The sequence below is a fragment of the Artemia sp. Qi Xiang Cuo genome, chromosome 2, assembly GCF_049724085.1.
Source record: "Artemia sp. Qi Xiang Cuo chromosome 2, ASM4972408v1, whole genome shotgun sequence".
NCBI lineage: Eukaryota > Metazoa > Arthropoda > Branchiopoda > Anostraca > Artemiidae > Artemia > Artemia sp. Qi Xiang Cuo.
Genome location: NC_142795.1, coordinates 62,646,009 through 62,659,793, shown reverse-complemented (window position 1 = coordinate 62,659,793; position 13,785 = coordinate 62,646,009). Strand labels below are relative to the sequence as shown.

At 35.3% G+C, this 13,785-nt stretch overlaps 1 protein-coding gene across 1 annotated transcript in view; it reads left to right on the top strand.

Annotated features, from left to right (window-relative positions):
• The window catches only part of Gyc88E (Guanylyl cyclase at 88E), a 446,210-nt gene extending 433,950 nt beyond the window's left edge, over positions 1 to 12,260 (top strand). Inside the window, exons 11-12 of the mRNA XM_089102419.1 lie at positions 6,058 to 6,165; positions 9,539 to 12,260. Of these exons, the coding sequence (XP_088958545.1) occupies positions 6,058 to 6,165; positions 9,539 to 9,834 (404 nt within the window). The 3' untranslated portion in view covers positions 9,835 to 12,260. The remainder of the gene's footprint in view (positions 1 to 6,057; positions 6,166 to 9,538) is intronic.
• The last annotated feature ends 1,525 nt before the right edge of the window (positions 12,261 to 13,785 follow it).

Below are 13,785 nucleotides of genomic sequence, written 5' to 3'. Positions count from 1 at the left end.
TTAGAAAGAGAAACATAGAAAGAAAGAATCCAACTTTGTTCAGAAGAGACGATTAAAATAAACCTAATTTTACTCGACAAATCATTAGTAATAGAAATCGTGTTGCCTTCACTTCGCAACGAACTAGGAGATTAAGATAGACTAAACTTGAAGTTGATTTGGCTGTCTGATCACTAAGCTTCAAATCATCCACCGGGCCATTACTTTTATTATTGTAAACAATAGCTTCAGTGTAGGCACGTAAACAAGCTTTAAAGAGAGAGGAAGACAATGAAAACATAGGTAATTCCAATGAAAAGCACCACGAAACTCTGAAAAATTTACGATTTTAGGGGACCCAGGTCGAGAGGTCTCCCCCATCTGTACGCGAATGCCTCAGTGTTAATTTTATTAAACGATAGACTAATATCTCTACACGATGTCAGAAGGGCGGAAAAATTCTCTTTCATTGCAGGAAAAGACCAACTTAAATAAAATATATCTTTAACATAGATATATGCTGTTTTCAAAATTGAAACATCAATGGCTAAATACATAAAACTTGGCTTTATTACCTAGGGCCACAAGAAATATATTATTATAAAGAGAAGGAGAAGAAATAACTGCCTGGTGAATCCTTTTTCATACAGGAATAACTACCTTAGATTTATTTTTCCATACAGTAGTGGGATCTTAACTTTGACATTCAGTTTCCCATACAAATTACGAAAAGGTATACGCAACAGACTTACCAATACCACGGTTATGAGCACTAAGAAACAATTAGCTATGCATACCTGCCTCAATAGTATGCCCGTCTGACATCTGAAAGCTGTAGCAATCAGTGCCACAATCGCTATTACGGACACGCTCAAGCAAAATATTAAACATTAGGTAGTGCTCATGCTATAACTCTTCTTTAACCCAAACTAATTATCCGAAGCATCTAAAACTAGAACTACAAAAATCTAACTTTGGATCAACAGTGGTCAATCGGTGGGAACCACATTACGAGGGTTCTTTGCTCACTTTCTAATGTTTCCTTCCTAAATCTAGAATAATCCCAAACACTCTGAACAAAAGTACAACAAAACCCAAATTTTCAACAGCCGCTTATTTAGCTTCAAGCTGTGGGACGGGAGGTAAGAACTCAAAAGAAAAATGATCAATCTAATCCTCTTTAAAGGGAATAAGCAGCGCGTTGTTGCTGGATTATTACGTTTTTTTTCTAGCCCAGGATCAATACTTTTGTATTTAAACATTTGTAAACAAACAATTAACATTTCTTTTGAACAGTTATGAAAAGACTTTGATTTTCAAAATAAAAGAACAAAATTTGCACTTTACTGAAAAAAATATAAATGTTTTTACTTTTATAAATTCAATAAATCAAATAATATTAACATTTTGATTACTAAATATCAGTATATGTATATTAAACTGACAATGCAAATTCATTTGTATTTTTTCAGTGAAGTTCAAATTTTGTTCTGGTCTTGGGAAGGCATAGGGGTTTTGCGCCCAACTTATGCTAATATCTGCTCGTTCTGAGTTTGACTCGGTTATTTATTGTAATTTCTGTTCGTTTTGGGTTTAATTTATTTATCGATGCTGATTTGTGGTATTTTCACGCTTGGTAGATTATTTTATTTTATTTTTTCTCATTTTTTGTTTAATGGAGTTCTTTACTTTTCTTTGAAAAACTTATTCTGTGGAAAAAGTATTTTTAATTTAATTTCTGTTCGTTTTATATTGACACAGTCTTTTCAGGGAAAAAGAAAATAACACGTTAAATCTTTTTGTCTTTTTAGACTTTATAGTTTGGCCATCTATTTGTATGCTGGAGAAAAATTTTCAGCAATTTTTAACAACAGACACACTTTTAAAAATCTGGACACAAATAGTAATGTTTAATTTAGTTTCATACCTCCTCTAGTTGACCTGAAATGGAAAACTTGATACCATTTGCAAAATAATCTTTTAATTTCTTTAATAGCGTGGATTCACTTACACTTTTTTGATTTGGTTAAATTTTAAGAGCAGAAGCAGCCTCAAAAGTTGAAAATGATACCCTCAGTCGTTCTTGGTATACTGCTGAGATGCCTTATTTGTAATTAGAGATATTAAAGTGAATTTTTATTTAATCTTAAGGCAACATTTAGTTTTTAAACATAATGGGAAAATGGGAGGGTGGGCGTGGAAGGGTAGGAGTGGATGGGGGATTAGTTGCCCTCCATTCACTTTCTGCTACTAAAAAGGGCATCAGCCCTTTCTATTTTTAATCGAATGAGCCCCTTTTGAAGTTCCCACGACAACTCCTTCGATACAAAGTGTCCTGGTCTAAACAACAACAACAACAACAAAAAATATCACTAATCACTTTCGACTATTAAAAAGGGTAATAGCCATTTGAATTTCATTAAAAAGGCCTTTTTTGAAGTTTCAACAACAAAAATTTCTATAAAAACCACATATGCCCTAAAGGAAGCACTTATCGCCCTTATCCTGAGGGTTTTGGGGATTATCCTCCTCAAAAGTTTATTTTCTATCTGGAAATCAACTGCGCTGAACGAAATGGCTAACTCAAAATTTTTATTGGATGTGTTTGGAGGAATGATGGGCGTGGGGGGGCTAGTTGTCCTCCAATCATTTTCGACTATTAAAAAGGGCACTAACCCTTTAAATCTCCCATCGAATGAGTGTTTTTGAAGTTTCTACGACAACACCTTCTATAAAAACCTTATATGCCCCCAGGGCATAACTAAAAAAAACCTTGCCCTGAGGGCTGTGGGGGAGTATCCTCCTCGAAAACATATTTTCTATATAGAAATCAACTAAGCTGAACAAAATAGCTATCTCAAAATTTTGATTACATGTGTTTGGGGGAATGATGGGCGTGTGTGGGGGGGGGGGCTAGTTGCCCTCCAATCACTTTTGACTATTAAAAAGGGCACTAGGCCTTTGAATTTCCAATCGAATGATCCTTTTTTGAATCTTCGAAGACAACGCCTTCTATAAGAACCTTATATGCCCCCAGGGCATAACCTAAAACCCTTGCCCTGAGGGTTGTGGGGGAGTATCCTCCTCAAAAACATATTTTCTATCTGGAAATCAACTAAGTTGAACAAACTGGCATTCTCAAAATTTTTATTGGATGTGTTTGGGGGAATGATGGGCGTGGGGGGGGGGCTAGTTGCCCTCCAATCACTTTCGACAATTAAAAAGGTTATAGCCTTTTGAATTTCCAATCGAATGAGCCTGTTTTGAAGTTTCTACGACAACGCCTTCTATAAAAACCTTATATGCCCCAAGGCATAACTTAAGACCCTTGCCCTGAGGGTTATGGGGGAGTGTCCTCCTCAAAACATATTTCTATCTAGAAATCAACTACTCTTAACAAAATGGCTGTCAAAAATTTCTATCTGGAAATGAACTAGCCTACGCTGAACAAAATGGCTATCTCAAAATTTTGATTGCCTGGTTTTGGGGGAATGATGGGCGTGGGGGGGTAGTTGCCCTCCAATCACTTTCGATTATTAAAAAGCGCACTAGCCCTCTGAATTTCCAATCGAATGAGTTTTGAAGTTTCTACGACAACGCCTTCTATAAAGACCTTATGTGCCCCCAGGGCGTAACTTAAAACCCTTGCCCTGAGGTTTATGGGGGAGTATCCTCCTCAAAAACATGTTTTTATCTGGAAATCAACTACTCTTAACAAAATGGCTGTCAAAAATTTTGATTGGATGTCTTTGGGGGAATGATGGGCGTGTGGGGGGCCTAGTTGCCCTCCAATCACTTTCAACTATTAAAAAGGGCACTATCCCTTTGAATTTCCAATCGAATGAACTCGTTTTGAAGCTTCTATGACAACGCCTTCTATGAAAACCTTATATGCCCCCAGGGCATAACTTAAAACCCTTGCCCTGAGGGTTGGGGGGGAGTGTCCTCCTTAAAAACATATTTTCTATCTGGAAATCAACCCGCCGACGCTGAACAAAATGACTATCTCAAAATTTAAATTGAATGGTGTTTGGGGGAAAGATGGGTGGGGGTGCTAGGTGCCCTCCAATCACTTTCGACTATTAAAAAGGGCACTATCCCTTTGAATTTCCAATTGAATGAGCCTTTTTTGAAGTTTCTACGAGAACGCCTTCTATAAAAACCTTATATGCCCCCAGGGCATAACTTAAAACCCTTGCCCTGAGGGTTTGGGGGAGTGTCCTCCTCAAAAGCATATTTTCTATTTGGAAATCAACTACACAAAACAAAATGGTTATCTCAAAAATTTGATTGGATGTGTTTGGGGGAAAGATGGGTGTGGGGGGGGGGCTAGTTTCCCTCCAATCACTTTCGACTATTAAAAAGGGCACTAGACACTCTAATTTCCGATCGAATGAGCCCTTTTAGAAGTTTCTATGACAACTCCTTCGATACGAAGTGCCCGGGTATGGAGAAAAAAAAACACACCGTGCCCACATCGTTCTTTACTTAGGCAGCGCTAGCGCGCTGCCTATGATAAGCAGCGTGTTGTTGCTGGATTATTACGTTTTTTTCTAGCCCGGGATCGATACTTTTGTATTTAAACATCTATAAACAAACAATTAACATTTCTTTTGAACAGTTATGAAAATACTTTGATTTTAAACTGCGTCTACTATCTACACTGAGGAAAAAATTTAGGGACACTAATGTACTCCTAGGCACTTATTCTTTCTAAAATTTTGTTTTTACTGACCCTTCGTAAAATGACTCTCACTGCTTGTGCAATTAATTCCCAATCTCCTTTGCAATATTCCTCAATTAGTATATCCTACTCCCATAATTTCCGGATAAGAGTGAGAAGAATTGCTAACCAAAACCAGAAAATCCAATTTAGTTTTTCGGTGTTATTGACAGGACGTACCCATGACCTTCGTGACAGTAATTAGGAAAATACAGAAACTGTTTTAAGCAAATCAGGGGAATAGCAGGACTTTTCCCTTGCCTTGGTGCATAACTAGGATAATAAAAACACATTTGTTGATGGTTATAAAAGCAAAAGTCACGCATTTTCCAATGTGAAAGGAAGAGCATGTTCAGTTTTGCTATTAAATTTTTAACTAGTTTAATTAATACTTAATTAATAACTTGTTGTTGGTGCTTGTAAATATCATAGTAATTTAAAAAATAAATGATGATTTTGAAAAATTCGGCTCAAAAGTATTCTATTGAAAGAATAAGAAATGTCGTCGTTACCTTTACCCATATTATATTAAAATGAGAATTTTGATTACTATTACTACTACTAACAACTCACTACGCCACCAAGCAGCCTGAGACAAACACAGATGTGAATGCTCCTCTTCCACTCAAATCGATTCCGAGCTTCACTCTTTACCGTTTTCCATGGAGTTCCAATGCCCTTTAAATCCTCTTTCATGACTCCTTCCCATCCTAGTGGTTGATCTGCTTTTTGTTTATCCCCAGAGGGATTGTCAAAAAGCACGATCTTTGGCAATCAGTCATCCTTAATCTTTAAAACGTGGCCTAGAAAATGGGACTGAAACTTCTTTTTTTTTACAGCGGCTGATGATTGCAAATATGTAGTCTGTACAAATAGGTAAATAATTATTGATTTGAAAGACCATGGTCCCCTTGTCCGCAAAAAAAGAAAGATACAAAAAAAGATGGTAACAGAATAAAAATACTTGAAGTCCCTCCGGTGCAAACATCTGAAGGATATACTTAAAAAATAGTTGTTCGGAAATAATTTTGCCTGTTCTAAAAGGGCTGAAGATTGTGCTGTAGGATTTAGTGCCGGGCGAACCTGAAAAGAATGAAAGAAATTAATCTTTGCAATACAAATTTTACTAGTAATGATGCGAGTAATTATTCAAATTAGCCTGACTCATTTTTTTCTTTCTTTATTAACAAGAAAACACGCAGTTTTCGTAGAAAAATGGGTACTTTTGTGTCACTATTAAAGTTCGTATAGCAAGATTAAAAGCCAAAGCTCCTTCCTTCTTTAATTTTAACAGCTTCTAGAACAAATTAAATTGCTAAGTGCACAGAAGTGACAGTTCTGGCTTTTTTTTTTAGGTGAGCCGATCCAAATACGTATTGGCGTACATTCAGGGCCTGTAGTAGCTGGCGTTGTAGGATTGAAGATGCCCAGATACTGCCTTTTTGGAGACACAGTTAATACAGGTAAATCAAAAAAGACCTTTTTAACAATGTTCCAGTTGCAATTACTTAATTAGTTATTTTTCATTTCGATCAATAAGATTTATATGAATCAAAGAATAATCCCTGATAAGGTCTTCAGCTGTCTGTCCATTGGACAATTTCGTCATAGTATTATTTCAGTGAGAAGATATTCCCTAGATTAATAGTTTTTTTTTAGGTTAAAATAGTACTAAAGCTTCGACCGAAAGGAAATCGCTGTGTTAGGGTAAATAGCTGATAAAAAAGAGAAATAATTTCCTCATGGTCCACAGAATTCAAGGTGAATATAAGTTGTAATGCTTAAAAGTTTCCTCCTCTTTTCAGGTCCTTTTCCTCCTATCATATTAATGTCTTGTCTGCTAGAATATTCTACAAAATTTGTTGACTAAAATACTGGATGGACCATGCTCTGCATTCGGTTATTCTTCCAAACACTTTCTAAAATCACCTCCTGAAAATAAGTGTTTGGATACCACTTTGATGCGCGCATAGCACGTAAGGTACCCATGCTCTGGATCACTGTGTTGAACGTTATGTCACTATTTTGACCCTTGCTATTACTTGTCATAATTTCGCAAGCGTATGACACTAAAAACATGTACATTTTTCAGAAGCACGAAGACACTAAAGAACATTATAATAGTTTGTCATCATTTCGATACTGCTAGGATAATGGTCAGGGTTGCCAATGGCCTCTCTTACGCCCGGACCAAAATCTTGATTACCCACTCCCCCCTGTGTCCCAAAAATTTTCACCCAAAATTTTAGCAAAGTTTCTATTTATTTAAAATATTTTGTCAACTGCTCCCTCTACTTTATTTTAATAAAAATAAAATATAAAAGATTACAAAATGATTATAACCATTTGGTTACTTATTTACAATTTTGTTCCCCTGAAATTTCTGAACCCAGAGTAAGTTCACCTTCTCTCTCCCCCCCTAGCACCGCCTCTGGCAGACCCAGATAAAAAAAATGAGCAGAAGAGTCGTATCGAAATCGTAAACTATAGAGAAACAACAACTGATATGAAAACAGTCTAAAGCAGCAATACCGTTCGTAAATTTGTTGTTGATCTAAGTTTTCAGGCTAACAAATATTGTTATACAGTTATACCGTATCAGTTTTCCTTAATCACAAACACTGCATTATCTCAGCATCAGATATTCAAGGATTATAGTCATGAAGATAGAAAAGGGTAGACGCCAGATTCTGCAAAATCTCGCTGTCAGATTTTTCTGCCGCTAGCCCGAAGTCACACTAAACTTTAAAATGATATTTAGCAATGGAAAAATGGGACAAGCAGACGCCAATTAGCGTAACACTAAGCCCGCCTTTATCCCTTTCTCTATCTGTATCTATACAGTGGTCCATGGTATATTTTCAGTTTTTTAAAGTGTGGAAACACTGCTTAGAAAGTCACACCTTTGGTTAGGCTTGTCTTCTTGTCTACTTTTTGTGGTCCTAGAATATCAGGAGAGGGCTCATTTGAACGACAATTGAAATTTTCAGCGCCCTTTTTAAGTGACCAAAAAATTGGGGGGAGGGGGGCAACAAGGTCCCCTCCCCCGCCCCTTTGTTTCCTAAAATCGTCCGATCATAATTTTGAGATAGTCATTTTGTTCATCATAGTTGAAAGGCCCAACAACTATGCCTTTGGTTTAAACATGACCCCCCCCCAATGCCCCAGGGGAAAGGTCTTTAAGTTATAAAATATACCCCTTGTTTGCACATAATATTTGTTATTGGGATGTAGGCATACATTTTCGGGTAGGGATGGGAATTTTCTGCTGGGGCTTTTCCACGGGGAGATGTTCAATGGGAAGGGAAGTTTCCAAGGAGTGAACTTGTCAGGTGAAACTATACACTAGGAGAATTTGCCAGAAATCTTATACAAATTCTTTTTATATGATTTGCTTTCTCTTTTCCATCTCAATTTTACGAAAGAGTGGTTAAGTGTAATTGTCCAAGATAAATTTTCACCGGGATTGAATTGTCTAGATTGGATTTCCGTTTGGAGGGGGTTTCTCCGAGGAGGTGGGGCCAGATTTCCTGGCTTTATCTAAAAACAATCATAAATTAAATAAAAAAAAAATTTTTTCAACTGAAAGTAAGGAGCAACATTAAAACTTAAAACGAAGAGAAATTATTAGGCTACGTATATAAAGGGTGATGCCCCCTTCTCAACACCTGGATCTTTACTCTAAAGTTTGAATTGTGTCCTAATTCTTTAATAATGACTCTTGAAACACAAAGGTCGTTTAACTAGAACAATAAGACGCTTTTTTGAAAGTACTAAAAAAATTTAGTGTGAAGAGCGAGCTGTTAAAAAGGGGGCAACCCCGTTTATACACATAATAATTTCTGTTCGTTTTAAGTATAATGTTGCTCCTTACTTTCAGTTAAAAAACTTGATTTTTTTTATTTAATATCATTAAGAACTTATATTAGCTCTCCAAAATCAAAGCTTAATCGTTACAAATAATAATTTTGATTTGTTTTTTGTTATAAATCATCAAAAGCGTTTTCAAATGCATTTGATTAAGCAAATGAGGTGTTAAAAACATTTTTTTCTCTTGTTTTGGTTGGGGGATACCCCTTAAGATTTGCTGTGTTTTACTTTTCATTTTGATCTATACGATGGTGGTTTTCACAAGCCAATTTGAGTATCCCTGATTTTTTTATTGCATTTTAACTCCAAGCATCGGTGTTAATGTCCCTAGCCAATAATTGATTGTTCGCTTCGGTTATATTCTTCCTTTATTTTACATTAATCCGGCCTTTTCCATACACAGGGGGTGGGTAAACCATGAAAAGGTGCAGTGCACCTGGGAAAACACAATATTGGCATCAGATTTACGTCTCTTGTGATGTGAAAAGTAAAGAAAAGTTCTTAGCAATGCTTGTGTTATTACCATTTCTAGACAACGATTTCTACGCCTGAGTCTGGCCAGTACCCAGATGGTTTTGGCCGGTCACAAAAATTGGTATCTTACTTCTTAGAACACACATAAGAAAACAAAAATCGGTGCTCTCAAAAATTTTATTCAGAATAATAAGTGTGTTTCATGCTAAGACTCTTTATATAAATCGAAAAAAGAAACATCGAAGAAAGAAAAAAATATAGAAAGAAAAAAAAAGTATTTTTAGATATTGAAGGGATATTTGATGATTCCAAGAAAACGGGAAATGGAGGAGATTTTACCTGAATATTCTGCTTCGAAGACAGTTGCAAATATCAAACGATGAATTTCTTGTTCTAATTTAAGTACCTGATTTTAAAAGGTACTGTTTAACGCTATATTGGTGGATCTAAGAGACAATATTTACTTTTGATTTACTCATCTTTTATTTATAGCATCAAGAATGGAGTCAAACAGTATGCCAATGAGAATACATGTTTCTGAGAAAACAAAATCTCTACTTGGTTCAAAGTTCTGTTTAAAAGAGAGAGGCGAAACTAAAATCAAAGGCAAAGGCCTCATGAAAACATTTTGGCTCGAAGGAAAAGACGAAGAGATACCCATGAAACGCGTCATGTCAGCTGGTCAGGTTAGAGATAATCGCCGTGGATACATACCAATAAGCTCCGAAGACTTATTGAAGGGTGACAGAAGAGCGTCGGCTCCCAAAATATTTAAAATGAAGGACTAATGTGAAGAGTGATATAACCTTGCCATAGTCTTGTCAGTCCACTCTATTGCCATTGGATCATTTGATTTGATAAAGGTTCGAAATAATTTTGTAAATTCAGTATATATAAATAAGAGGAAATCTGCCTGAAGATGACAAAAGTTTGCACACAAATTTTTCCTTGTTACGAGTCCAGATTTTACAACAGTTAACTGTTTATCCGAGATTAAAGTAACAAGTATATTAAAAAGCAAATGGTAAACACAACCTGAAAAAAAAGAGACAAAGTGACAAAACTTACACGTGGAAAATCAGCTGTGTTAATCAGAATAGATCTGATCAGGACCGAATTTAAATTTTTGGCGCCCCTAGGCCCAAGCGGTTTGTTACCCCTAGGTCTAAGAAAGTTTTATGTCGGGGAGACAGAGATTTACGGGGAAATCCCAAAAAATTCGGGGACAGTTGAAGCCCTGAGCAGAAGGCAACTGATGAGTGATCAGCTAAAAGTAATGCAAGAAAGAGGTGATACCGAGCTCTTGGCTGCCATTCTTGGGAGACATCTGATAATTTAAAAGCGGCTACGAATTACTCTTGTTGGTTAAAAATCACTTTTCTGTGGATAGGCAGCGCAGCAGCCAAGTGAACCTGGCACTTTGACGATAAATATAAATCCTGGCCTGGATCTGATCTTGTTGATTTTAGACGCAAGGTTTTATAAAGCAACGTAAAGGACACTTTCAAACACTTCACTACTTTTGTCATTACAGTCATTGCATTGTCGCATCTAAAATGATAGGAAATATCCTGCACTTTTTCCAAAAGGAATTTAGAAATGGAGAAAGATTTCTCTAAGCCGCACGATTTGGAAAAACGTGAGGTGGTCCATTCGGAACCACCGAGTGTTTTCGGCAGCAGAGATACGAAGGAAATGATCTGTTTTAGGAAATATTGCACAATATTGCTGAGTATTGCCTTTCATAATCGAGTTAAGCCAGTAACCAACTTAAATATTTTGCATGTCTACAATGGAAATTCTATATTTAGCTTTGGTATACGTATAACGGAAAAGGTCTGGGACCAGTGACGGATCCAGGATTTTTTTAAGGGGGGGGCAAAATAGTTTGATCCGAAAAAAAAATTGGAGGGGGGGCGGAGCGCAAAATAGGTTGATCCGATAAACTTGCGTTAGGAGCAAGTTTAGTTAACGGAAACTTGAGTTAATTAAGTAAATTATACTACTTTAGACTACGCTAGGGTGGGCACACGCCCCCCTCGCTCCCCCTCTGGATCCGTCACTGTCTGGGACGCTGTGACTGAAACCCTATGAGGTATTTTGTAACAACTGCAATGTGTTCATGGCCTTGCATTTTTGTCTTTTTTTAGTTCTGATGTGAAACAGCTCATATTTAACAAGCACTAAAATAACATAAGAGTTCACTTTTAATGCGAGATAGGGTTTGATGATTTTGAGTTCAGTCTTCGTTTACTTCAATAATATAAATTTAAACCACGTTTTTTTAGTTCATTGTGTGATATTTAATTTAGTAAAATACAGGAAATGCCAAAAAAAGAAGAAAAATGCAAAACTGGAACAATCAGAAAACAAATGTTTCTATTTCTTTCAAAAAAAAAAATTAAATTAAACAAAAAAATGGATCTGAATTTGCCCTTTGATTTCCTCTATACATTTGAAGATGTATATTCCTTTCAAATACAGGCAGGATATTAGTACTGGCTGGAATAACAGAAGGAAAAAAAAAATTCTTGGTTACCTCTAGCTCAAAGTCTAGAAAATCTTATCATTAAAAGTGTTATGTGTTGATTTTCATTTGTAAATCTGTGGTTTATTAGTCTGGAGGCTATTTTTCTTCTTTTTTGACGGAATTTTCAGTATTCGAGTGAATAATTTGGTTGATTTATTATTGGCCTATTTTTTGCGCATTTATATGTATACATTATGTATTTGAGGTATTTTGTTACCCCGAATAACTAATTTTTCTTGTTGGCATTCCCTTTTTCTACAACTAACATTTGTTTTTTGTTCTTTTTTTTTTAGGTTGTTGTGGACATGCAGTATCGTATAAGTACACATTTTGAGCCAAATCTCTTTTTACCGTCTATTTTTTTTTTTTTTTTTACAGTCGTTTTCTCTTTGCATATATTTTTGGAATCCGAGATTTCAATAGAAAAGTGCACATACCAAAATGGAGCTAATTACTCAAGTAGACACTACAAACTTTAACGTTTTTTTTTCATTTAAATCATGGAATATAAACCAAATCCCAAAGAAAGTATAAAGACCTCATTTTCGATCTCAACAAAACAAAACATAACGACAACATGAGATGCATCCTTTTGTATTAGGCACTGTTTATACTATAGCCGTAGGTGTTCTTCTTACATATACGATTTAGCCCCTTACTTTGTTTTACAGCAATGCTACTAAAGTGAGAGTCATAAAATATTATATATATATATATATATATATATATATATATATATATATATATATATATATATATATATATATATATATATATATATATATATATATATATATATATATATATATATATATATGTTTCTTTTCACTTTACAAGAGCCAAAATTGATTGAAACTTCAAGTTAAGGTTTGATGTTTGTTTGTTTATTATTTGACCATCAAATTGGAAACAAATCGTAAGGAACTTACATTGACCCAAATATATGTAATTGTCTAAAAATGTATCTTATAAAACCTTATTTTATCAATATGAATGGACCGTTAATTAGATTATTATTTGAAGATGAATTTAATTCATGAAATAAGACAAACGATCACTTCTTAAAAAAAACAAAAAAACTTTCCAATATTTTAAAGACATTAGATGAGCTCGGCGAATGAAACTTTCAAAGATTTTTAGGAATTTATATCTGAGATGATTCGGGAAAGTTCCATTCACCTAGTTTATCTTCTTTTTTTTCTGTTCTTTTTAATATCAAAGAGAGTTCGTCTAGAAAGTGGTTGTATATCCTATGCTTGGACTTTTTGCTCGATGGCCACAACTTTTTTTCTGACAATTAAAAACAAAGTAAGTGAGAGGAAGCTTACTGTTTATGTACAGAGGTATACAGGATCTTGTGAAGAGCATTTGTTGTTGAGTTTAGTATAGTTTTATCGAAATAAAGTTTGAAAGATTTTTTCCTTTTTTTGCATACCTTAAGACAATTTTCAAAGCGAAAATGAGAAAAAAAATATAAAAGGTGTATTGACGTTACTTTGTAAATTATATAAACTAAAAAACTAGCTTTTTAAATGAATGTAAGGAGCAATATTAAACCAGAAATGAACATAAATTATTCTGTATATGCTGGGGGATCCACCCCCTGCGTCCCTCACTCTTTACGCTAAACTCTTAAAGTTTTTCAAAAAATACTTCTCATACAAATTTAATGGCCCTTGTGTTTTTCTTTTAAAGAATTGGACCAAAATACAGGGCAAAGAGCGAGGTTTGAGGAAGAGACAAACCCCCCCCCCCTCATATACAGAATAATTTATGTTCGTTTTAAGTTTTAATATTGCTCCTTACCTTCAGTACGAAAAACATGTTGTTTTTTTATTCAATTCCTTGCCTTCAGTTGGAGAAGAGTGTTTTTTTTAAATTTAATTGTGACTTCTTTGCAAATCGTTCCAGGAGATCCACCCCAACCCCACTGCTAAATTTCCACTGAAAAATTCCCTCCAGAAACTTCCCTTTCCACGGAAAATTCTCTCCCTTTCGCAAAAAATTCCCCCGAAAAGTTTCCGTACATTTCTAAATGACAAATATTATCAAAGCCAACGATCTAGTGTTGCTTATAGTAGAGAGCCACAAAGCTTCAATGTATTATTATTTATATATTTTTCCCCAGAGGCACTTCATATTGGGGCCCGACTGATATGGATTTTTGGGCTGCGATACCAATATATTGATATCGTACCGATATAATGTG